Source organism: Actinia tenebrosa, unplaced genomic scaffold (assembly GCF_029948245.1).
Source record: "Actinia tenebrosa isolate PJP-AT-01 unplaced genomic scaffold, QUT_ActTen_1.0 PGA_scaffold17__23_contigs__length_9995812, whole genome shotgun sequence".
Classification (NCBI taxonomy): Eukaryota; Metazoa; Cnidaria; class Anthozoa; order Actiniaria; family Actiniidae; genus Actinia; species Actinia tenebrosa.
Window position 1 is genome coordinate 2,727,294 of NW_028292577.1, and position 26,652 is coordinate 2,753,945.

At 35.0% G+C, this 26,652-nt stretch overlaps 1 protein-coding gene across 1 annotated transcript; it reads right to left on the reverse strand.

The window, feature by feature from the left end:
• Positions 1–24,984, reverse strand: LOC116289551 (eukaryotic translation initiation factor 3 subunit L). Its single transcript, XM_089031880.1, is given in 22 exon segments — positions 1–1,668; positions 1,808–1,888; positions 2,851–2,910; positions 2,913–2,945; positions 3,585–3,623; positions 4,854–4,911; positions 5,292–5,365; positions 6,439–6,535; positions 7,461–7,531; positions 8,569–8,631; positions 10,317–10,403; positions 12,288–12,548; positions 12,957–13,025; positions 14,515–14,595; positions 16,854–16,927; positions 18,079–18,142; positions 19,228–19,289; positions 19,798–19,877; positions 21,070–21,104; positions 21,333–21,415; positions 22,775–22,814; positions 24,884–24,984. Coding segments are annotated over 22 exon segments (1,566 nt in total). The 5' UTR covers positions 24,911–24,984; the 3' UTR covers positions 1–1,641.
• Positions 24,985–26,652: the final 1,668 nt, after the last annotated feature.

Consider the following 26,652-nt stretch of genomic DNA (forward strand, 5'->3'; position numbering starts at 1 on the left):
TAACTTCCTGCATTTGCGTCAGTTTTTATTTTGTTTTGACCGAAATGCCTTGAAACAATTAGAGTTAATTGCATCCCATTTGGGTCACTCAGTACAATGAAATGTATAGAAACTGTATAGGCCACAATATCCAAGCTCTCCAGAAAAATAGTTCAAAATTGCATTAATTAAACCCCCAAAGTATCCATAGATACAGGTTTTACATAGGCATAAGTGTTTTACTGGGAAACACGTCACACGTGAATATAGCGATGCAGTCACCTCCGATGTTTTCCCGCTCATTTTAACGCGCGTTGAAACAAGGCTTTGTTCTTGGAGTTTGTGGATGTGTCAATACACGTTGGTTTGAAGATATGAAATTTATCTTCTCTTTTATTTCTTGTTGGAAAATATTTCACCACTAGAAGATAAACTATATATCTTCGCGCCATTGTGTAATATCCTCTATTTTATTACTAGAGTGCACGCACTAAACCCGTACACAATAATTAGTACTAATTAGTACTATTTCATACAGAATCCTTTGTTTTCTATTGTTCAGATATCACTTTTTAGTGCTAAAAATTAGTATTAGTTTCACGGGTTTAGTCTAGAATGATTTTCACATGACCGTGAAAGAAAATAGACCATTTAGTTTGTAATAGTTGATAAAGAACAAAAGAAAATCATTGGTTTAGAGTCTACTACTAACTATTAGTTTGCCTATTCTTTCACGATCATATGAAAATCACTCTAGTGTGAGCACTCTACCAATAATAAATGTATTTGGTGATCCACCTATTTCTATTAAGTACTATAAAGTGCGTATGAGCCTTTACACAACATTTTCAGAATTGATTCTTTAGTGAATAGTTTTGAAAATATTTTGTCATTTTAGGGTCGGATCTTTAAATACGAAGGTTTATATTCCAAATATGTTAATGACTATGACGTAACCTAAGGGGATCATTTAATATACAGCACTTCTCTCGTTCTGGAATACAGTGTTTTAAAAGCATCACCCTTTTACTTGTGACTCACATAAAGGTACTTGCAAATTTGTTCTCAAAACTGTCCAACGTTCAATATTAAAAGTTGCCACAAATTAACTCAAATCCCTTATGTTACGTAATAGTATTGAACATATTGGAAACATAGGCCTTCATAACTTAAAGACCCGACATTCAAATGACGAGATATTTTCAGTTCTAAGGAATCAATTCCGAAAATACTGTGTAAAGACTCATAAGTACTTTAACTTTTAAATGTGAACGGTTTACTCAAATGGTTCAGGTAAAATCACAGGGAGCCCAATTTAGATTAAAGTGAATGGTAAAAAATAAAATCGGAAAAATTAAATAATTAATATTTTTTAAAATTTGAGATCAAGATAATGTCCTCTGTAATGCGAAAGAGTAAACAAATCAATAATAAATGCACTAGAACATTTTTTTTTCGCACGCGCCTTTGTTTCCCTATATAATTTCCTTATGGTATCTGATGTTGATCTTATGTATATATACTCTGACATAAGATCAACATCAGATACCATAGAAACATTTTATATTGGGCTCCCTGTGGTAAAATGTTCTTTTACATTAATGGCTTTGAAAACTCTGAGTAACAGTTTGTTAGTCATAGTACAACTTGGCAGCGTCTTTCCTAGTTGCTTTGTAGATTTCTTACGAGCTGAAAAATACCCAAAAGGACAAAAAAGCCCTAAAGTAAGTAATAAAGTGTGCAACAAGCTAAAGGAATATAATTTGTAAGGTAGAACTAAAAGACGGATAGGGGGAACGGCTGGGTAAAAACTACCTACCACACTTACCTCTTCACACTTGTGGATCTGTCTAATAAAGAACTCTCCATAGCGGCGTTCAACTTTGGTATCTGCAATATGAACCATGTCCTGCAAAGGAAGCGAAATACGAAAGTTTTAAGATTTGCTTAGTTTTGTTCTTGTTTTTCACTTCCTCTGCCGCTATTTAGCATTTAACTTGTGCAACCTCGTCCCCATAGGTCCTCTCGGCCTACTCCAATTTAATATCAGCTTGGTTGAATAACACATACATATAGACTCATACATATATGTAAATGTTTGAAATAAATGCCTGCGTACGAGGAAATCTCAAGGTAATGCCCTTGTTTTGCACTGCTCATTTTTCTGCGCATGCAACTAAATGAATGGAACTAACAAAGTTTAGGCAGTTTTTCTTTTGGAAACTAAATACGAAACATGTTCAAAACCAATTTTCACTCTTTTCTCTTTTTTGAATAGAGAATGGTGACCCCATCTTTTTATTGCAGTTTTTAAATATCCATAACATAATTAATGTCCATGCAAAGTTTCAGGACAAAGTTATTGGCAAAATTTCTTTCAAGGGAATTACCTTAAAAAAGAAAGAAAGCAGACAGAGTACGAAATAATCAGAAGAACAGGAGGCGTCAGCCGAGTTGGTTAAGAAAATACTGCAGTTAACCGATATATTACCAAGACAAAATGAACTAAGAGAAGGAATCCCCATGCCCCATCATGATCATTCTTCGATGCTATTCTTAGAATGTTTTATCTGCACGCGATTACTGCGCACGCACTAAGCTTGTTGTTTACTGTTTTCTTTTCTTGTAATTTTCGAAAAAACGTGAGTAAACAGCGTAGTTCGTGCGCAGTATGCGCGCTGCAGAAAAACAAACGATGGCAAATGTGACTCTAAAAATAGCATCAAATGGTGCCTATGATGGTTACGAAGCATGATACCAGAGATTCCTTTTTTTTTGGTTCATTTTCTCTTGGTATTACCCATGTCCAAATCTTAGTCTATGCATAATGTACATATAATTGACATACGAACCCTTTTCCACGCGGCTTACCTTGTCGATATAGAAATCCACCTCTGATGAGGACTGCAACTCCCCATCAAGAGCAGTCTTTACCCTGAGGTCCACACTAGATTTCTTTGCTTATGCTGGGAAAAATGACATCAAAACTGAGCACTGTTTTCTGTTACTGGTTACAGTAGACGTCGTATACACTTATTTCAGTCACCTGGAAAGCTATAAAGCTGAGGCCGACAAGGATTATGGGTAGATTCATTTTACACGTTCAACCGCTTGATAACTGTTCATGGACTTGCGAATCTTTTACCGGTTACAGTCTCACCTCTTCTGAACATCATCGAGCTGCAGAAAAGCTTTGTATATATATGCTTTTTGATATGAAAGGTCTCCCATGATGCTCAGTGATCTCAGCTTTCTAGGTTTTTGGTGACTAACTTTATTGAAATAAGTGTATCAAATTGGGCATCAAATTTTAATATCCTTATGGGTGGCATGGGTGGCGTAGTGGTCCGGGTTCGAGCCCTGACTCAGACTGGATCATATGTGTGAGTTGAGTATTTGAAGTTTTGTTCTCTCCCTTGCCACGAGGGTTTTCTCTGGATTCTCCCTCTGTAAAAATCAACATGTGAGTCGAGTTGAGTGTTGTATGTTATAAATATAGAATGTAGTGGTAGTGCGTGTGGAGGGAACCTCACGGAAGAGCCCCGTATGGAGAGTGGTGGTTATGAAATATAAGTATCCTCTTTCACGCATATATGTCATCTTACCTTATAGCATAAAAGTTGGCTACGAAATGCATCCTCGTCCTACATAAAAAATACACCAGAAATGTTTGACACCATACAGACCTGATAAAACCCGATTTGCGAACAGCTTCAAAAACTCAGGAAAAATTCACAAAACTTAAGTCGAATTATAAAATGACCACACACGTCGCGAACATGGATTTTTATGCTTTGATAGACGTTTGTACATAAATGTTATGCACAGTGAGGTTTATACGTCAGTGACATGCGCAGTGATTCCAAGCAAGGCTCCAACAAGTTGAAGACAGTACTGTATGCCAAAATCAAGACAGGGGTGCTAGTGGACAAAACTTTGTGGGTCGTCGATGATTTTACGTAATACTAACCCTGATGAGTGTTTGTCTTCATCTAAATTTGGAAGTAACTTTATCTCATATAAAGTTGTCCTCATTAGTATTCTTTAGTGCCACTACGATCAAACTTCTGGCTTGCTTTTTTTTGCATGAATCAAAAGACCTTTTATAGTGAAGTGAAATGCCAGCCTCTTTTTTCAAATATCTTTTTTCCTTCATATAAGTTTAAGATTACTGAAGACGAGGCGTGCATTGGATCCAAGGCTTATGAATTATTCATGAGTTTTCGAAATATATTTAAAGTGCCTATACCACCTAACTTAATATTTTCAGTATTGATTCTACATGAAGTGAATGGTAAAAAAAATTCATAATATTTGAAAAGTTTTGTATATTTAATCATTGCTATAATGACATCACATTCATTAGCATATTGGAAGTATAAACCTTGATGTCTTCAAGATATTCACTTTATTTAGAATCGATACTGAAGATATTGAGTTAGGTGGTAAAGGCACTTTAAGGAATATAAACTGTACTGTGATATAAATATGCTGGAAGCTTTTGAGCACAAGAGATGCAAGCTTAGGAGCATGTGGCGTAGCCGAGTGTTCCTCTTGCTTCTCGAGTGCTCTGCAGCTCCCAGAGTGTTTATATCACAATACAGAAACATTTATCTCTGCAAGCGGCACAAATCGGCACAACCTGTAGGTGAATATAGCAGCATAAGACGTAAATTATGACCAATGAGCGTGCCGCATTTATTATTTTCACTTGTGTAAAAATACTAAGTATAAATATTTTATGATAAACATAGATGAATATGAACGAATGAATGAGTGAGTGAGTGAGTGAATGAATGAAGCCCCAGACTAGGTGCTTAAATTTTAGAAGGCTGGGGGCTTGCATACATATCAAACACCTTAACCTATCTTACCATGTCAAGAAAGGCAGCTAGTTTAGAGATAGGCAAGGTAGTATACAGCTTGAGGTAGCTAACGAGACAGAAAATAGTATGAATATTATGATTTCAAAACTGGATATGACAAACACATGGAGCCCCAAGTTCTAAGACAATCTTTCTCCTTGTCATAGTTACCAAAATAAATAGATAAATATTATTTTCACATATTACAAAGATTCCAAACTGCAGCACAATAACTACAACTACAGCAGAGTATGCACAAGTAATGCCAAATGTACTTTTAAGAGGGGGAGGCAAATTGTGCAAAGGCATGTTTAACCATTTCTAGCCATGTGCCATTCCCTTGAAAAGAAGTTTCTTTGTTGGAGTGACTTGTGGTTTGAAATGGGAAAGCATTATGCCCAAGTGGATTTAATAATATATTGGGTTACATTTGCGTTAAATAGACACCTTCTCACAACTGGAATCTTGGACTGCTGAGAAACCTCATTCAAGAATACTTTCAGTTGTAGGTTAAAAGGTTCCTGCAGGAAAAAAAGAATATTTCTAGGTTAAAGATGTTGGCGCACATTCTTTCTACGTATAAATTTAGGCCACAGGGGGTCATCGTGATGGAAGCATTCCAATGTTTGGATGGGCAGAATACTCAAGAAAACATCTTCAAACTCTCATATCTCTTTGGTGACCCCCTTTTTTATTTTATATATATTAAAGATGTGCATTCACTCAGTTTATTAAAAAAATGACAACTTAATTTGTCACGCTGAAACACTACATTATCTGCTTCATCTCAACCAGCGTGCGAGAAGGACAAAAACCCTGTTACCCTGTAGCTTGCAATTTTTTCGCCAGAAATACTTTTTGTCTTTATTACTTAATTGACGACTTGTCATATCATGTTGGTCACCATAGGTGCCAAAATGATCGACTTTAAAATCATTTTGCTTGAAGGTTTGCACAGTGAACCCCTATTTTTGGGCTTAATTTTAGTTTTATTTTGTTCTATGGACTGGCAAATCTTTAGAAAATTGACATCATAATTTGGTACAGATAATAATAACAACAACAATTGTTATTCCACATGAATGACCAGTACTAACATAATACAAGTAGCCCATCCCATGTTCTCCCATTAGTCATATACAAAAAAGCATAGCTTTTACGACATCTCATTTGCAGTTTGATATTTCAAATGTTTATATCTCTGAAAAGAAAATTCAATTTTTCATTGCTCAATTGATATAATCTTGAATACCAAGTAGTACACTTGTGGTTGAGTGTCCATTTTGATAATTTCAAAAATTTCGAAAATGTTTATTATCATAAAAACGTTTAGTCGACAAAAAATAAACCTCCTCTATCTGCTCGGGTGTATCGTTATGTGATTTCCTTGAAAATAAGATTCTTTGTTTGAGGTGTGTCCATATTCATTGGTCTTCTCATGTGCAACCAAGCTCAACCTTTAAACAAAGAAATGATCCTCTAGGGAATGACAAGTGGTCTGAAATTGGAAAACATTATGCCCGAGCTGAGTAGCAACAGTAGTAGTAACAAGCTTACCACTAAAAATCTAAAATCTAAATATAACTAAACTTACCCTATTGTAGTTGGCTGGTGCATCAAAGTTAGGAGGAACTGGTGACACAAACTTGGGACAAGCATAAGAGAAGCATTCTTCGAACATCTGTAAATCACTACAACACAATAAAGTTTATTTGAAAAATAAACTATAATCATTTTTATATTACTAGTTAGATACTAAAAAACATTTGATGGATTAGACAGCCAGCCAGCCAAAATAACCTTTTTAACCATGCTACTATATAAAATAAAGCCGTTCCATGCGTGCATATGAAAAAATCTCTTTAAGAGTCTAGTCGTTCTAGCAGCTTTGGCACTAATTGGGGACACTTTTCACTCGCATTATACACCACTACATTCATATGGAAATCTTAATTATGCTATAATAAAAATAGTACAATAACTTAAAGTGCACCTAACCGCCTGATACAATGCTTTCAGTATTGATTCTACATGAAGTGAATGGTTGAATGGTGAAATATTTCTTCATTTGAATGTTGCATCTTTAAGTTATGAAGGTTTATACTTCCATTACGTTGCTGGCTGTGACGTCACCCCAGGCTTTTGGGTGTATTTGTTTTAATTTTTAATACTAAACACTAGCCATTGTGAGACGTCAGATTTACAATAAATGTCGTGGAAACCTTGAGTATAATAACGATTCTTTATAAAAACTTTTTGTATGAACCAGTCAAAATTTGTATATTTAATAAAGCCTGTTTGTACAGTTTGGAAAAGTGCTTTTCACAGGTATGGAAGGCTAGTCAGTCCAGAACAATATTAATTCAAATTGGTCCCCATATTTCGATTCTGTGTATACAATAAGTTTAACCTTAATTATTAGGTGAAAGGTATTTAACAAATAGACATAGATGCTATTACTAAAGAATTATAAAGTAGTAATAGATGGTTACCCTGACATCTGTGCAGATAGATATATAGATAGACAGAAAGACAGGCAGACACATAGATAAATAAAATGTAGGACAAGAGTACAATTAAAGTCCTCAGTTCCTTTGTTAAAGATTTACTTCTTACCCTTTCTGCAGTTTCTGCAGTTTCTCACCACATTTTTCACGTAGTTGAGCACTAACATTTTCATCCAGTCTCTGTTGTGACAAAACCATCATCAAAATCAGCACAACTAGCCAACTCCTTCCTTATGTTTGGGCCCTCAGACCAAAACTTTACTATATTTGGTTTGCCTATAACCAAACCATTTCATAAGCCGCTAATACCTAATAATTAATACATAATTACCTATTACTTGTTTTAAAAAATTAGCAATTACAGATATCTCTTTCATAAGCGAACCACCTTTGAGTTAAGATGAGAATATGTAGACCGCATAGCACTTATGAAATACATGAAGATATAGAAATATAGATAAGTTATAGTGCTTGGGAATGAGGTTAATCCGGGCGAAAGCCCTTGGAATTAAATTTCGGAAAAATTAATTTCCGACCTAGCTGGGAATTGAACCCACGACCTTCGGAATTGTACTACCGATGCTCTACCAGCTGAGCTAGAGGTCAGACTGAGAGCAGGCTGGGGTGAAATAGATGTTAGGTAGCGGTAATTGTGATGCAAAGATGAGAATATGTGGACCTTTGAGTTAGGTCAGTTCGTCATTTACTGTAATTCCTCATTACAAATTCAAGAAGGTTACTGCGATTTTCAAAATATTCTGCAAACTCAGAAATTTCCAACTCCTTGTTGTAAAATTGTTATTTACTGTCACCATGCAGTCAAAAACATAAAAAGTACCAACTTCTTAATTTTGATTGACAGCAGTGAAAAAGCAAATTTCAGCGTGCAGGTAGTAACTACCGATTGAGGGAGCAATTATAGAATAACCCGCAATAATATGCAGTTGTCGGAACTTTTTTATGTTGGTTTGTCGGTTCTCTTCTGTGTTCCGAGAGTTTTTCTCTGGGTTCTCCAGGTTCTCTCTCTCCACAAAAATCAACTTCTTAATTCAACTTTGATGTATCAATAGCCTTATTAAAGAGGTGAGTCACATAACCTATTAGGCCTTCTGTCCACCATGGAGTGGTAAACCCAATTTACTTAGATTTGTTTAAATTAATACAGTTATATCTAATTAAAACAGGATTCATGACACCAAGATCACATGGATACATACCTCAGGGCAGAGAGTAACTGCAATGGCTAGAAGGGAATACATTTGTTCACCCTTTTTCAATATCTAAAATGGAAAGAAAGAAGCAAACAACAGTCAGTGCAATTCACGAAAAGGGAAAAACAAATGAAATGTGTGTGTACAGGAGATGTGTGTGACAGTGGCCCTTTGACCTTCGATAGTGAAGTGAAATGTCACTTTTGTTCAATTTTTAAATATCTTCTAGGTATAAAATTAAAGTCCCAAAATTGCTGCCATTTTCCCGATGACATCCTATTCTCAAGACTTAAAAGCAGCCTAAAGATTATGATAAGCTAAATCTCAGTCCAATTTCAATCAAAATCAACCAAATTTAGTATTTTATCCTCACTGCATACTCATTACCAAGTCACGGGAATTAATTAATTAATTAATACACATACTTTGTAATACACATATGTTGTTGTCAAGATAAATGCCAAAAACAACTTCCAGTGTTCAAAGGGAGTGATCAGCAGTGAGAAAAATTATGTTGCAATTTGTTCAACAAGAATCCATACCATGACTGGACTGAAAGCTCATTCAAAGTACATCCAAATATTAAGGGTCAATTTTGTTTCACAAAGATGCAATTTGTCAAAGCCACTATCTACAAATGTATCCGTAAGCAAATAAAAATAGCTTTGCTTTTCCCATAAAATTTCTCTAAATCGGTCATGAGATGTTGAAATAATAAATAAATTAAAGTTTGACATGATCTAGATTACATGACGTGCTTACTTGAACAGATAAATCAACAGTTTATCAAATAGAAACATTGATTGAACGAAGGTGATCCTCACTGAACACAAGTACTGCCTGCTCTAAAAATCATTTGCAGTGACAAACATCAATCAATATTTTTTCCTAGAACTATTTCCTAGGGAACTATTCCAAACAAATTGTATTGATTTTTACGAATTCCCTCTTACAGAATTTTTTCTTTTTTTGTCAAAAAGAAGATTATGATACAAAGTTGAAATATTCCTGTTTTTAAAAAATTTCACCATTTGGTTTAATTTCCGAGTTATGATTTTTAAATAAACATTTTTAATTGCATACCAAGGGTTCTGATGTTGCCATAGCAATGTCTTACATCATCTTTTTATGTTCATTGTGATCTTTGGTTTATGATCTTTGGCTTTTTGGGTTTACTTGCTGTCATATTATAGCCATAATAATTATTTTTAGTTCATAATGTGAAGGAAAAGACACTTTCAAGCCTCCTTAAACAGTTAGAAACTGATGTACTATATGATAAAATGCCTGTTTGAAGTGGTATTTTCAATTGTACAAAGATGTTTTGTTGCATTTGCTTTTTTATAGAAAATATATGGAAAATAAGCAAATGAAGGCATAAACCTCATTTTTGATTCAAATTTTTGCTTTGGGTTAACACTTTGATTCCATTTTCATCGGTCATCTCCACTTCCAAACAAGTTAAACTTTCTGGATAGCAAGATTTTAGCCTCGTACAACAGCCTTTCTTCAAGAAAATAGTTTTTGGTGCTCACTGGCTTGAATACGAAAAGAATTCTCTCTCAAAGTTTTTTTATTTTATTAACTTATTAACAAAAAAATCAAAAATATACTACTCTGTCACACTGGGTAATGGACTAACCAACATGACACCAGATCCCATACAAAGGTCAACCAAAATTAATGATATTAAAATCATCATAACAAATTTTATTATTAAATGTAATCTTTTTAAGCAAAGAGATTTTTCTTACCTGTTCATACTGGTAAGACTTTGTCTGGAACATCTGTTTGGTTCTCTGGATGTACAGCAGAATGTTAGAAAAGGTGCGGATTGCATCCTGGAGAAAATAAGGCAATAAAGTTCGACTCATAAGTTACTGTTAACAAAAAATCAATAAAACAAAAGAACGAAAACCATGACTATTCAAGACCAAAACATGATTAACTATGTCTCAAAGTTCCTCAAAGTAGTGTAAGCCCAACAAATCTGATTAATTTTTGAATTGGCGTTAACTTCTCCTGATCAGACAAAAACTCTCCAGTTGAGCCAGATCAGTTTCGAGGCTTTGCATGATGGTCACATGAAAAACAATAAGTTCTTTTAACATGACAAGAAAATAACTTCGAATTAAGTAGAAACATAAACAACTCAAAGACAACATAAGATGGATATTATTTAGGATCTTTGAATGAAGTAATTACATGTGCAATAAAATTAATGACCTTTATTTGCATTATATCCCGTCATTCTTTATAGTTTTAGGATCAGAGCTCAAAGTATATAACTGAATTGCTTTATATATATTTTTTGTTTTTTGTTTTAGATCTAGATAGTATCTAAAACTATGAATTTGAAATCTATATAAAATTTTCAAACTTTAGTTGTGGCACCCATCTTGAGAGGCACATTAGTGCCCATCAAGATGGCTGACACAACTGAAATCTGGAGGAGGAGTCTTCTTTCTAGATTTTTGGTTTGGAACAGTACCTATAAGATAATGAAGAAATAGAAAACGCTCGAGCGTGCAGTCATAAAGCAGAACACGAGACAAGTGTTAGAAGAAGCATGATGCGTAGCGGAGTGCTTCTAGACACTTCTCGAGTGTTCTGTCAATCCCCAAGTGCTTTATGACTCCACACAGCTTAGCAAACAAGTTTTTTATTTCTTTTATGAAATATAAATTACAAAAAACCGTTATTTTAAATGGAAATGATGCAGCTGAAAGTTCGCGTGCATGCTGTGTGCTCTTATAAAGCACATACTCTCAACCAATCAGGACACGACATTTATAAGTTATTTTATAAAAGACATTATTATATGACCGTGAATCTTAGAGCCTGGACACTAGCAAATCGAGCAATCTGATTGGATAGATCGCATTGCAGACTGGTCTAGATTCTCTGGTATTAACCGGTCTGATCGCATATTAATCTTACGCGAAAACATTTTGTCGCTTTCAATGAAAAGTGGTCATATGATAAAACTCTAATCAACCGAGCTTGGTCGGTCTGTACGGGATAATCTTGACCTCGGTCTGTACATTCAAACCTTGGTCAAGATTATCCCTTACAGACCTCCCGCTCGGTTAATAAGATCTAAGTAAAACATGTATGTATTCACTGGTATTCTGCTCTGATCTCAAAATTTGAGAAAATGATTAGATATATGCAAATTAAAGTCATTTATTATTTGGATATATAATCAACTCTTTCAAATTAAACATTTTAAACTCAAAAATGTTTTGAATTTTTCAATTTGCCTTCTCTTTCAGACCATAAGATTTTCAACATATTTTTATTAAATTAATGCAAAATTTATGTTTGTCACGTGACCATGCAAAGCCTCTATAGGCATGTTAACAACAACAACAAATTTTTGTGGCAGAAATAAACTCACGACAGATGTGCAAGAAGAAGAATCTAACCGAGACAGACTAAAACAAAAAAGATCCAAAATTTCAAAAAGTGACAGAGCGTCGTTGAAAGACACAATTGCCATCATCCACCACAGGTAGACCAAGCCTTAAAGTAATTTAATGATACCTTTGTTTCTTCAAAGTAAATGGCTAAATGTTCCTCCAATAACCCCTAGGTAGGGACTTATAACATAAAAAATGTTGAGATATATTGGCAATCACTGAATGAACATTTCAGCAAATACAATATTAATGAAAATTCTGATCACCTTATCAAGGTATAAAGAAACAAAGGTACATACAGACCTGATAGCGTTTCATCATGAGATAAGCAAACCCAACATAGTAGTATGTAGTAATTTGACAAGCAGGAATTCGGGAATACAGACTCTTCTTATTCAGTTCTACATTTGACAGCACTTTGATGGCCTGGAAATAGTCACCCAAAAGAGAGTGAAGTCTAAGAAGGCCAATGAGACTGAAGTAACCCAACATTTTGTACAGAGAGTGGATTCCAAATTCACCAGCAACAGCGTCTGGGTCACCACCAGAATTGTACACATGAAGCTAATAATTAAAAGAAAAATTTAAAGATTCATCAAATTAAAACTATCAATTATTACTAACCATCATTAATTTAAATGACAGTCATAGATAGACCTTTCATTTCTTCAAGGAATAAAATAGATTCTTTTAAACTATACTGTGTGTGGGTGAAGAGAATTAGCAGAAATTATAAAGGTTATCAATTGAAGGAATGCTTGCATAAATTTGCAAGATGTCTGTGCTCCAGAAGCAAAACATGGTTTCAAATGAAATGAAATATTTATGAGTTGTTTTTGAAACTTAAAAGGGTGTTGTATACCAGATAGCAAACAAAAAGGCAATTTCACAACAAAGAAAATAATGCAGAAGTTATATTGCAAGCTGTGTATTACAAGACTTTTGACTTTTTCATTAAGATATTTAGTCTACCTGTTCATTGATTTGAGACTTGCCAACCAGCGAATACAAGACATTCAAAACACTATGGACATTCCAGATCTGCAAAAAGATGGCAATGTCATCACACCAAAAAGCGAAAAAAGAAAAAAAACAAAATTGCAAACGAGAGAGCATGCACTGGAGCATGCACTGGGTTGCCCAATGTGCAGGTATGCTTGAGATTATTCAACAAATAACCTTTGTTATGTACTGCTATTTGGGGAGAGGGGGGAAAACATTTTAGGTGTATATTTTTTCCCAGAACTTCCGAATGCTACCGATGTGGTTTTGTAGATGGAGAAAAGAACTTTGCATTACTAACGTCACTAAGTTTTAATATCATATTCTCCATCTTCAATTACACAAGAATCTTAACCTGACTTTGACCTGACTAAGACTCATCACATCTGACGAAATAAATTTATTTATTTCAGTAGCTCTATATTCATTTAGAAATGTGTTTAAATAGGTTATTTGTTTTTTGCTAACTGTTCTGAAGTTCTTTATCTCTCTATTATTTATCATATTCTTCAAACTGTAGTTATTTTAAATATCCTAACCAGTGAAGTGAAACTCGGTTAGTAAAAAATTAAAAACTTAGTGAAAAGCACTTACAGCCAAAGTTACCAGCTCTATTACTGAGTAGTATTTAATGACAAATTCATGTATTATATGTCTTATTAAAGAGCATATGACAAGGAAAAATTCAAATATTGAAATGTTGAATGTTGACTCATACTATAGATTAGGTAGTTTATGCACTAAATAAAAAAATGTGATTGGCATAAACAAGAAAAAGCATATTCTATTCAGCTTCATTTAATAGCTAATAGTTTTGTGGTACTCTTCAAATTTTGGGAAACCTTAAATAGTGACCTCCCTGAAAATAAGATTCTACATCCAAACATCTGGAGACTTGTAAACAAAATGACGTCACAACTTGTGCTAAATTTTCTTGAATTTCTAGAGAAATATGTTTTTGAAACAAATTTAACTGTGATATTTTTATTAATACCAATAAAATACACATTTTCAACATTACAATGTCACTAGAAATCTTCTTTTACTGCTCAATGACCTTCTAAAGCCCGGAATTACATCCTCAGCTTCTAAGCCAATCTATGAGCCATTAATCTATGAACACATCATTCAAAACCATATATAGGTACTCTTGTGCAAAAAAGTCACTTTTCCCAAGAAGGAGATGACAATAAAGAAATAATTTTAGGATTGGGCTGTCTGCCACAGGCAACCCAGTAAAAAGAAATGCCATTTAAAAAGTTATTTATTGGATTTAGGGGGATCGAAGTAAGATAAATTTTAAGATCTTTCATTTTTTCTCAGGCAGAAAAAAGCAAGTCAGAAATTTGATCATAGTGGCTTTTTAAGTAACTAACTAACAAAAATAAGTCTAATTATTAAATTCAATATTAATTTAAATTTGCACTATGGGTGGTCAACTGCATTCATCACATGTAGTGCTGCTTTTTGAGATGAATCTCTTTTAAGCTTCTTTCTATCTTTTGTTATCATTGCATATTTATCATACCTTTGTGTTTGCTTTTAAAGTCCCAACCTCTTCATCTGGTTTCTTTTGCAGTTTTGAACGAAACTGACTAAAAGATTGGAACTAAAGGTAGAAAAGAACAGTTAAATGTCATTGTCTCAATAGTGCAGCCTAATATCTTTTGTGGCATGGATAAATAACTTTCATTGACTCAATAGTGCAGAGTCTGTGCTTTGTAGAATGGTATACAGGGTTTACATAGGTATACAATGTGTACATGCTATATAGTGTGTACATGTTATAGTGTGTACATGTTATAGTGTGTACCTGGCATAGTGTGTACATGTTATAGTGTGTACATGTTATAGTGTGTACATGTTATAGTGTGTACATGGTATAGTGTGTACATGTTATAGTGTGTACATGTTATAGTGTGTACATGTTATAGTGTGTACATGTTATAGTGTGTACATGTTATAGTGTGTACATGGTATAGTGTGTACATGTTATAGTGTGTACATGTTATAGTGTGTACATGTTATAGTGTGTACCTGGCATAGTGTGTACATGTGATAGTGTGTACATGGTATAGTGTGTACATGGTATAGTATGTACATGGTATAGTGTGTACATGGTATAGTGTGTACATGGTACCCATTCTCTGGAATACACTTCCCGCAGACCTTCGCGCCATTAAAGATGTTAGTTTGTTTAAGCGCCATCTTAAAAGCCAACCTTTTTAAATTAGCATTTTGATAGTTTTTTAGTATTTATCAATATATATTTATTCATCTTATTTGTAAATGGTTATATAGTCATATATATTATATTATTATTGTAATGGGCGCATGATCATTGTATGGAATGCATGGTATAGTGTGTACATAGCATAGAGTGTACATGGTATAGCGTGTACATGGTATAGCGTGTACATGGTATAGCGTGTACATGTTATAGCGTGTACATGGTATAGAGTGTACATGGTATAGTGCGTACATGGTATAGCGTGTACATGGTATAGCGTGTACATGGTATAGCGTGTACATGGTATAGTGCGTACATGGTATAGCGTGTACATGGTATAGCGTGTACATGGTATAGCGTGTACATGGTATAGCGTGTACATGGTATAGTGTGTACATGGTATACAGGGTTTACATGGGTATACAATGTGTACCTGGTATAGTGTGTACATGGTATAGTGTGTACATGGTATAGTGTGTACATGGTATAGAGTGTACATGGTATAGTGTATACATGGTATAGTGTGTACATGGTACAGTGTGTACATGGTATACAGGGTTTACATGGGTATACAATGTGTACATGGTATAGTGTGTACATGGTATAGTGTGTACATGGTATAGTGTGTACATGGTATAGTGTGTACATAGTATAGTCTGTACATGGTATAGCGTGTACATGGTATAGTGTGTACATGCTATAGTGTGTCAATGTTATGGGCAGACTAAAAAGGTGTATTCAAGACTTCCATGGCTTCCTCGCCACTTCTCAAACTTATTCTTAATTCATAAGGACAAAACAAAATTTCTCCAATTTATGACACAGGCTTCCCAGACTCTTAGTTCATGGATTGGATAATGGGTTTCCTGTGGCATTTTAAGTATGTGGGATACTGCACTATGATACTTGCTCAATATTGATGCAAATGGCTCGAAACTTCGCAGAGACCCAAAAGGAAACAAGGTAAGGTATTTGTATGAATTTTGGAATTTTATTTTGTACTGTATTTTGCTTATAAATCAGCACTAATAGGCAACTAATAGTGGGCTACCTGCCAGTTTAATTTACTTGAAGTAGGTAGTTTTCAATGAGCTTTTCCTTCTGTTTTTAAAAAATACTGTTACAAGATAAAGTTTAATACTTACAATCGTCTAAAATGTGGCTAATTTTTTGGGTCTGATGCATTTTATGCTGTCTTCAAGCTGTTTATTTGGATGGCCAAACCTCACAACTTGTGCTGTTAAATTACACAAGCCTGGCATCTAGAGGCCACCTGGACTACAATCCACTCACATTCTCGAATTCTGCAGCAAAAAACTATCCTACACTCCTCAAACTCTGACAAATGTACTGGAAAAAATAATCCTATGCTTTTTCAAACTCTGGTTTGTAGTTCAAAATTACCTACTTCGAGCCACAGGAAGCCCATCACCCAATCCACAAACTGAGAGTCTGGGAAGCCTGTGATAATAATTATTATAGCCTGAGAAGCCATATCAAGAACTTGAAAGACACTTGTATTTCAAGCACTTTTCGTGGTCAGACATCTTTTATTGGCATACTTCAATTTTATCCTAAAGTAAAGCTATAGCACCCTTATGAAAAGACTGAGGTGTATTTGACATATATTACCGTACCTGATAGATAAACTCATCAATGATATCCCACAGCCACTGGTTAGGCAGAGTTAGTGGGACTGGTTCATTAGTATCTAAAAGAAATGCAAAAGAAACAATATTATCTTGAGGAATAATAATAATAATAACAAATTTATTTAATGTGGGTGGCACTAAATAGTGTACTACACTAATAAACTCGTGGCCATCAATATAAAGCTACTAATATTTACAAATTTAAAAGTATAAAATATATGTAATAACAACTATCAACACGAACGTTTTAGAAAAATTGACTATAGTATAATAAAACATTACATCAAGATTAAAATGTTAACAGTAGTAGAGTCCGAATGAAGTAAATTAAAATTTTGATTAATGATGGGTTTAATCAAATTGTTAACAGGATGAAATGTAAGAGTGAAAGGAATGCGATCTAGGTTGGTAGTACGAGGCTTAGGAGTGGAGAGCAGCAGTATTCCGATCAGTAGAAGATGCTTTATGCATGGCACGGTTTATGACAGCTAAAGGACAGCCATGCTTAAGAAAAAGGAACGTAACTCTAGACATCTGTTGGAAAAATCAGTGTCAATGCTGCAATGGCGACATAAGCGTAAAAACTGTGAAAAAGGAATAGAGTCGAGAGTGTGTTTTGGGTGAGAAGATGAATAGAGTAAATAAGAATAAGCATAACTAGGTCCCATTTTGATACCCATTGCTACAACATAAGTTTGTTTGTAAAAACCGCCATCAGGTATGATATGTACTAAATATATGCTGGGTTAGAAATAAATAAAAGCAGGATCAATAAGGTCCAGTTTTAAATAAATGCTGCTGGGTCATTTAATTAGTCAATACTGTACGAATAGATTCATCAAGAACAAGAAAGTGGGATGCAATCTGGGTTCAAGTCTTGTATGAGTTGTTTGTTAGTTCTCTCCTGTGCCTTGAGAGTTTTTCTCTGGGTTCTCTGATTTTCTTCCCTTCTTTTAAGAAATTTAATTTCAAAATTCCAATTCGATCTTGGGCTTTCAACTAGCCTAGCTCTGTTGTGATTGTCCCAATGCGGTGAGCCTAAAAGCCAATGCTTAATAGATTTGGTAAAACCTATCAATATGTAATTTTGCATTTATTTTTAAAAAAATTATTGCGTGTTCTAAATCTTTAAAGATTTGTGGTAACAATTATGGTAATCAAGCTAAAGCCACATAAAACGCACATTTTACACAGTGATTTGAGTACTTACTCAAAATATAGTTAAACAGATCACAGTAGTTGAAATATGATTCAAATCTTTGCTCTAGAGTTGGCTAAAAAATAGAGGTTTGCTTGTTAGTTACCGTAAGAGATTGCAAATAGTAATATAATAATTCTGGGTTGAAAAACAATACAATACACATTGCAGCGGACAGTAGTGTCACAATGTTCTTCCAGAATTCTACCAGAATATTGTGACACTATCTACTATTTACAGCTGCAGTAGCTAGTACTGATTTCACATTCTACTAATAAACTATGAAAATAAAGGCTGTGAAATCCTAATTGATCAAAACTACAGTAACAAACTAATTAATGTGACTACATTAAAGCTGATTAAATTGGTCAGTGGGTCACACCTCCCCAATCTGCATGTCATGTATTAAGAGTAGACTGAATTGCTTTATGGCTACATTTCCTAGCCATTCAAAATTCAGAGCACCTGAAAGAGTGCACACAAAAATATAATGTGGAAAAGTGCAGAATGTTTTGGAAATAGTACAGAATAGGGTGAAATATTAATTAACAATTTTAGAGAGTTAAATATATTATGTATAATATATTTGAAATGTAGATTTTTATGGTTATTCCTGCCAAAAACATCCTAATTTTTGTCTATGATTGGACAAGAATATTGTCAAGATTCTGCCAATCAAAAGCCTAGTTCTTAGAATAAAAATAGTTTCGAGTCTTGCAACTATTTTCAAGAATTCCTGGTTAATTTTTGACTAACAATGGATAACGAACTAACACGTTTCAGATCCTCATATTCACTATTGAAGCAATGAAATCTGCCTGTACAGAAAATGCAAATAACTAGTGTGGAAAATGATAAATGGTGCAATTTGGTGTGATGTTGGGTGAGAATCACACTCTTTCAGATGCTTTGAAAATGCTCTACTCTTCTCCAAATAAAATAATGTATTTCTGATCAACTCAATCTCTTAGGACCTTGTAAGTCAGCTCAACCAAATAGAATAAAAACTTTTTAAGCTTTATAATGATTATAATAATTAGTCTTAAAAGTGTAATGTAATTAAATTTATAAATAAAATTGTAGCTGTAAGAATCAATGGCTCATTAGTTCATTCTTTTCTAATTATTATTTATGCAGTGTGAGAATAGTGTGAAATCTAACCTTGAGCTTGTTGTAAATGTGTCTGTAGTAAAGCTCCTTGTACAGAATAAGGAACACTTGATCTAAAAAATACAAAAGACTAGTGTTTTTGTTGCATAAATCATTACTATTACAATTTCCTCAAACCTGATTGGTTGACAGACTATCCCAATTTAGCATAATAATGGCAATAGATCAAGCACATGCACTTTTACTGAAAAGGTGTACTGTTTGGCTCTTGCAACTGTCCAATACCAATAACTATTAGTAAATAATTATAATAATTATTAAATTAGCATAGTGCTAAATAGACCATTTCACAGATCCTGCGGCTCAATCTCAGCCTCATCAGCGTGTAATATATTCTTTAGAAATTGCCTACAACCTGTGAAATTTTTAAGTGTTTCAACTGTTTGTTGATGTGTAAATTCCTTTCATTACTGCGGACTGTAGTCAAATTCTAAAGAATAATTACACTCTGACGAGGCAGAGGTTGAGTAACGGGATCCGTGAAATGGCCTATTTATGGGTCTAGAGCCTCATAACCCTTCTCCTCTAAATCTACCCCTGGGTACAAGTAAAGTATTGTACCATCATCAACAAGTGCAGCGATGCATTCAGCTTCTGGCCAGGGTGACTTGTTAAAATAACGCTCTGTTAACTTGTTAAATCTGTGAAACCAAAACAAAATCTGTCAACATTATTTTATGGTACATGAGCATGTCATATTTAGGATGTGACCTGTCCGTCCAGCCTTCACATACCAATTGTAATTTGGTTGGAAAGCACATCTCACAATGGTAGATTTGTGATAAGATTTTTGTGCACTATGTATACGTGATCACAGTTTGGGTAGCATGCATTTTTGTAGTAGAGAAAATGGACTATTAGTAAAAAGTTCACTAAATTGCAAACTTCAACTATTTTTTGCAGTGTTTGTTGAATAAAAAGAAACCAGATTTCACAATGGTTTTCAGTCAATTATTTTCCGATTCTGGCATCAAAAAATTAACTGTAAAAGGGAAAAGGTTCAAAAAGGATATATAGATTTCTAGATGTTCCATTATTATTTTTCTTGTGGACATACCCTGACTACGACTTTTATTGGATACCCAAATCCTAAAGTATGGTCACCAATCACAGATTTATGAAAATGCCATGAATTTCCCATTAGTTCCCCATGAAAACTGTTTCAGGGCCCATGATTTTTGCAGAATGAAAATTCATGGCATGGAGTCTGGCCATGAATTTCCCATGAATTAGTGAGCAGCAAACGTTGGTTTGGAAAAATGTAATTCCTGGGCCATGATTATTAGGTTGGCTCCAGCAATAGAACCATTATTTTTTCATGGGCCATGAAAAACACATGAAAATTTGGCAATTATTTTCATGGGTAGAGAATTTTTGCCATATTCAGGGGCCATGATTTTAGACACCACCATGAAAATAGCCCATGAATTTTCAATTTTCAAAGGGCCATGGAAATTTCATGAAATCGCTGTCAGCTGTGCGCAGGAGATATTTCATGGGTTTTTAATGGGTCCTCACACATTCATTCAAGATGATTTTCATGGGCCCTGAATTTGCTAAAAATTCACAAGAAAGTCATGGTTTTGTAATGGGTTTTTCATCTGAAAACCATCACATAAAACCATTAAAAACCCCTGAATATACCATGGAAAACCAGTGAATATACCATGGATTTCCCATGAAAAAAATCACAGGTTTTTCATAGATTTTGGGTTCACAGTGAATGGATTACCCCTTTCAAAACGTAATGTCAAAATCTAATTTCATCTAATTTATTTGATATAATTAAATTTGTTTGTTTTCCCAAGTGCACCTAAATCTGTACATGCTTACCCAGTTTCATATATTAACTGAAGTTCATGCAGATTCTGAAAGAAAAACACAAAGTTACATAAAAATCAAAAACCAGGCCATTTCTACTGCTTAAAAGAAGTTGTTAGATGTTCAGAAATTTGTCATGTGACAGCATTAACCATAATTTATGATTGATGTTTTGTTAGGAAACAAGACAGTATTCCTACACATGTAGCATAGCTCACATTGTATGTAGAAGTTTACTGAAACTGTTACATGTAGTCTATGCACTTGATTTTTACCTGCTCGATAATGTGCTGATGAAAGAACTGAATAAATCTTTTGATCTCCTCAGGGATGTTGTAAACAGGCATAGCATGTATGTCTATAAGAAAAAAACATAATTTTGTATTAACATTCATAAATATACATGTGTGTATGAGAATATAATATGAAATATATATTTGTACTGCAGTTGTAATGTATCAAATTGAGTTGATCCTTGCATTATATGAAGCAACATATGCAGCTGCAAATTGAAAGACTCAGAAAAAATTCTGAGTCTTGAATAGAATTTGGACAGGCTGTGCCCTGGCAAATCCAGTGCCATGCTCTAATCACTGAGCTACAGTACAGCACAGAAACATGTATATGTGATTGGGAGGTGATTGCACTTTGTGCTCGTGATCTGATCGCAATTATTGTTTACGCCTTTCTTCATTGTTGTTTGCGATTTGATCGGGATCACAGTGTGCTCGCCTACAATACACAAGCAAAACTTTGACTTCAACATAAAACCTTTCAATTGAAAGATTATCATTTGGATGCATTTGAAGTTCTAGAATGATGGCTAAAAAGAGTTTCAAACGTGATGAATGGAGTTGACAGAGAAGAAAAACAATGTGCACATGTTTCTGGGCTGTACTTTACCAAGTCTAATATGAGACTTCAAGGACACATTAGGTGGGTTTATCGGCCCGATAGGAGATATATATATTTGTTTATGAGAATAAATATGAATTTGTACAGTAATTTATATACAGTAGGAATGCATACAGCCTTGAGCCTTAACCTTTGTGTACAATTCATAAATTTATAGGCACAAGTGATTACTAGAATACCAGTCTTTTCGGTACATGTCTCTTTTGTTACACAGTATTTAGGTCGTTTTGGTACATATGGTCAGTTCAACATACTAAATGTACTATAATACTCTATAAAAGCCCCATGAAAAGCTCTGCTCTGCTCACTAAAATCTTCATTAAAAACACATCTTTTACCTCTAAGAAAGTTTATTTAAGTATGAAGACGATAAGAACGAGAGAAACGTTAATACAAATGAGTCAAGTACTTCCGAGATGCAAACGTTGTAGTGTGACAACAACAGCAAAACGGCAAACTATCAGATGCTACCTATCAAATTCATGAAAAAATTAATCTTGAAAAAAGTTTGGCTGCGTATAAGAAAGGTATATAGGAGGGAAGATCACAGGAAGCCCATACAAGCTTTGAGAACTGGTTAGCTAGTGAATGAGGTGTTTGGTTGCAATTCGATCTTTGCTATCATCAATTGATTTCAGTGGTCGCTCAAAATGTACTCTAAAATACTATACAAATGTCTTTTCCAAATCTTTGACGCTGTTTACTAACTTGGACATCATAGCCAAAGTACCACAATTGGCAGCGAAAGTACTTGTATTGAAAGTACATGGTAGCGAAAGTACCGTAATTTATCTGTACTAACCTTGTATGTCATCATAGTCACCTTGGTTGTACATATCTCCCTAGATAAAAATACAATATAGATGACTTTTGTAACATACATAGAGAGTATTGAATGGTGGCAGTAAGATACCTGAAGATTACCCGGGGGGGGGGTATCATTTTCTGACATTTGGTCTGGGATAGGATATCAATTTTGTCTGGGATAGGGTTACAATTTGGTCGTTTTTGTCTGGTGAACAGCCTACGCTTTCTGACGGCACAAAAACAATACAAACGTCAGTAGGTCCTGGCTGCACACCCCTACCCAAGTTGGGGTAGTAGCCCCCTCCCTGGGGAAGTTTATCTTCGACTGCTGAAAATATATCATGAGTGAAAGCAGCAAATGAGTGAATAAATTTGAAACACGAGAAGATAAACTTTATATCTTCAAGGCAAGGTGTAAGTTTTATAAAATAAAATTAAAATATGGACTATTTAAAGATACAGCCATTCTCAATCACACACGCCTTCTAGCGATTGTTTCTGTCGCGACGAAGAAGCTTTTGGTGGACACCAACCACAAGGTGTTTCCATAACATTGTTGGAAAACACAAAGCTATAAGGGCACGTGTCTATAGAATGTCATGGAAACACCTGGATTGACCTCCACCAAAAGACCCTATGGCAGGGTACACTGGGGTACCTGGAGGTTTCAACACACATGGAGTATTTAGTTGGTTGAGCTTCCAAAACTACTGATAAAGTAGATAGTACATGACATTGAAATATGTGATGTGATTTCTGGAAAGTAGCTAGAGAAGTAATTTTAGACATTTACACTTTTGGGGTCCCTGTGTTGTGATTTATTAATGTTTTTGATGAAATAAATAAGTGAGCATTTTGAATTGAGTCGATCAGCAATGCACAGTAAAACTATACAACTACATTTAGATAGTATAGCTCCAGCCTCTCACAATCACTTGACAACATAGTGACATTGATTGACATCTGGTACATGATAATTGATTGGACTATAGATGTGAACCCTATAGCAGATACCCGGAAAGGTCTCTTGGGTAAGTTCCGGAAGACCCCTGGGTAGTATTGCACAACTTTGTCATTTTGTTGCGCAGAAAAGAAAATACAAAAAACAAAGGCATTTTACGGCCGTGATACCACAGGTATCTCAGTAATAACTTAGGACTTTTAAGGTATTTTTGCTTTAGATTATTGCTCAAAAAACAAATAAACCCAGGTTGCGGCATATGGCCATGGCACGAGTGGAGGGGGCGGTGTTGATATGTATTGAAAAATAATTTGCTTGCAAGTTTGTATGATGAACTCATGTGTAGGTAGAACCGAAAGTGTATGGATGTTAGACTTAGCGCCCTATCTTGGACCTATCATCAGGGGTGAAGATGCAAGATAGTGAAGGAAATCGACGTGTTTCAAGGCTCTTATGCTCAGGTTGGGTCTTAGTTGGGGCCATGTTACTTTATGCATTTGAAAGAACAGGGCCACAAGAAAATATGCCATGGGAAATAAAAATGCACCAGCCCACCCCCTCCCCCTTTAATAAATGACTGGTCCCTAAACTGTCAAAAAATTTTTTATTCGTTTTGAAAAAGGAAACTGAGATAGCTGAACATTTCCCTAATAGAAGTTTAGATACCAATAATTATTGATAACGTTATTATGGTTTTATTTGTCTGAATTACTTTCGGCCGTCAAAAGGCTGGAATCCCCCCCAACTTTTTTTCTTTTTCTAAAAAAATAATCAATGTTCTTTAAAACAAACTACATAGTGGTTCTAGTTAGGTTAAGGCCTACCTACAGTTAGAATATGAGTGAAATCGATTTTTCGACCGTTGCCACGAAATGTTCGATTTTTGCTGACATCCCCTCTAAATAGTGGTGATAACTAGTATAGTACTAGCGTGGACTGCAGGAACTCGTGGATAAATTGAATCACCGTAAAAAGCTTTGTGAAAAGACGAAGGATCGACTAACGTCCGAAACGTCAGTTTCACAAAGATTTTTACGGTAATTCAATTTATCCCCCTCTAAATAAACTATCTATCCCCTATCTCTGACAGAAAAATATTTAAAAACCCCAAAAGATGAACTTATTAAGTAAATATAAACTCACCTCGTCATCATCTAGTTGTGAATACATCCTGATAAGCCAAAAGAAATAGCCAAAAATCAAGAATAAGACTTGTGACCGAACAAGAATGATGAATCACACCATGTGCTCTGAGAAACCAGGCCTCCTCCCCAAAAAGTTCCCCACAGGAACCCCATCGGAAAAACTTTTATTTGTCGGTACGCAGCACGCAGGTAAAGCTACCGATACACAGCAGCTCCGATACACGCTACAAAATTTTCCGTTGCATTGCCAGCACGAGACACAATTTCAGCGTGTATCATGCCCCGCGACTCTCACGGCAACGATGTCTCGCAATTCTTCATTTGCAACCACGTGTATTTTGCTGGTGCTAAAGTGCTTTTTGGCTCCAATCAAAAAACAATCCTTATGGACCATGTAGAGCCGTAGAGCTACTTATGATACAACGCCGAGCAAAAAATTGGAGAATTAGAGAATTTCTAAAACGAGCTATGAGCGAACGAAGTTACCGATAATTTAGTGTAAATGTATGGCGAAAACTCGCTGGATGGTATTGTAGTATCATCCAACATGGCTGCCAAAATTCCAAAAAAATATTTATTGACAAAAATTCATCAAATTCACTTCAACCATGTACGAATCTAATTCATAAACTCGTACAACACGAGTTCAGACACGTATTCAGCGTAACTGTAAGGTGAGGATTACTTATCACAAAATAAGATTCGCACAACTCGGAAACAAAACGATGAAACTATCTGAAATTTTCTACAGTAAGTCACATCATAGTTCTCTAAAACATATCGAAGAATCGAGCGAGTTTGTAGCATTCATAATTAATTTTTTAAAGCTGTTATTTTTTTTGCTCTATGACGTCACGTGCAAACGAAGAATGCAAAAATCTTTGCAGAGAATAAATTTCATATTTTCTTCCATTTCCCGTAATGTTATCGTTGTTACCGATTTCCTATATCTCTTCCAATCTACAATACTCGTACCATCTCATTCCCCTCCATACCCCCATGTTCTATAAACACTCTTACGCATTCCATAACATTTTACGCACCAAAAACCCTTTCCCCTCTCGCCTTGCTCGAGTCCGAATACTTTGTATTCTCGGATTCACTTCCGAGATTCTATGCTTTAAATCTAGTGTCGTCGGGTTTTTAATACCCGATTAATTTATGTTCTTTCACGGTTTCCGACGCCATATTGCTTGGGGAGGCAAGATTGCCCGGGGAGGCAAGATTGCCCGTTGCCCGTTGCCCGTGGCCCGTTGCCCAAAACATACAATATTACAATACTTTGATTGGCGTTTACCAAAACTCTATTAATGTGGCTAAATGTATAGTAACTTTAGGCTAAGTTGGAATCGAGTCATATTGCGCGTGGCTCTGCGGTGTCCTGTGGAGTTCATCGTATCCGGAAGTGTACTATTTGAATCCGAGTTTGCAACGGAAAAAATAGCGAGATTTGGAGCAAGACTAGCAGTTACCCTACACCATACATTCTTCGTAAAATTTCACACTTTTGATCATCAATAACCTTGTCCTTATTTATTCACTGGTATGAACGTATCGGAGAGCCATTCTTTCGTGTTCCTGTTAAATAAGATTGCGATCGAATTTGTATGTTTTAAAAAAAAATTACTTCAAGCAGAACGTCCCGAGAGCTTGAATGGTTACAGCTCCCTACCTTGTCATTTCATTCTCCACGGTAGATTCATAAAATGAAGAAAAATCCTTAGAATCGCCTAAAATTGACCGCAGGGCATAAAAACCAACCGATAA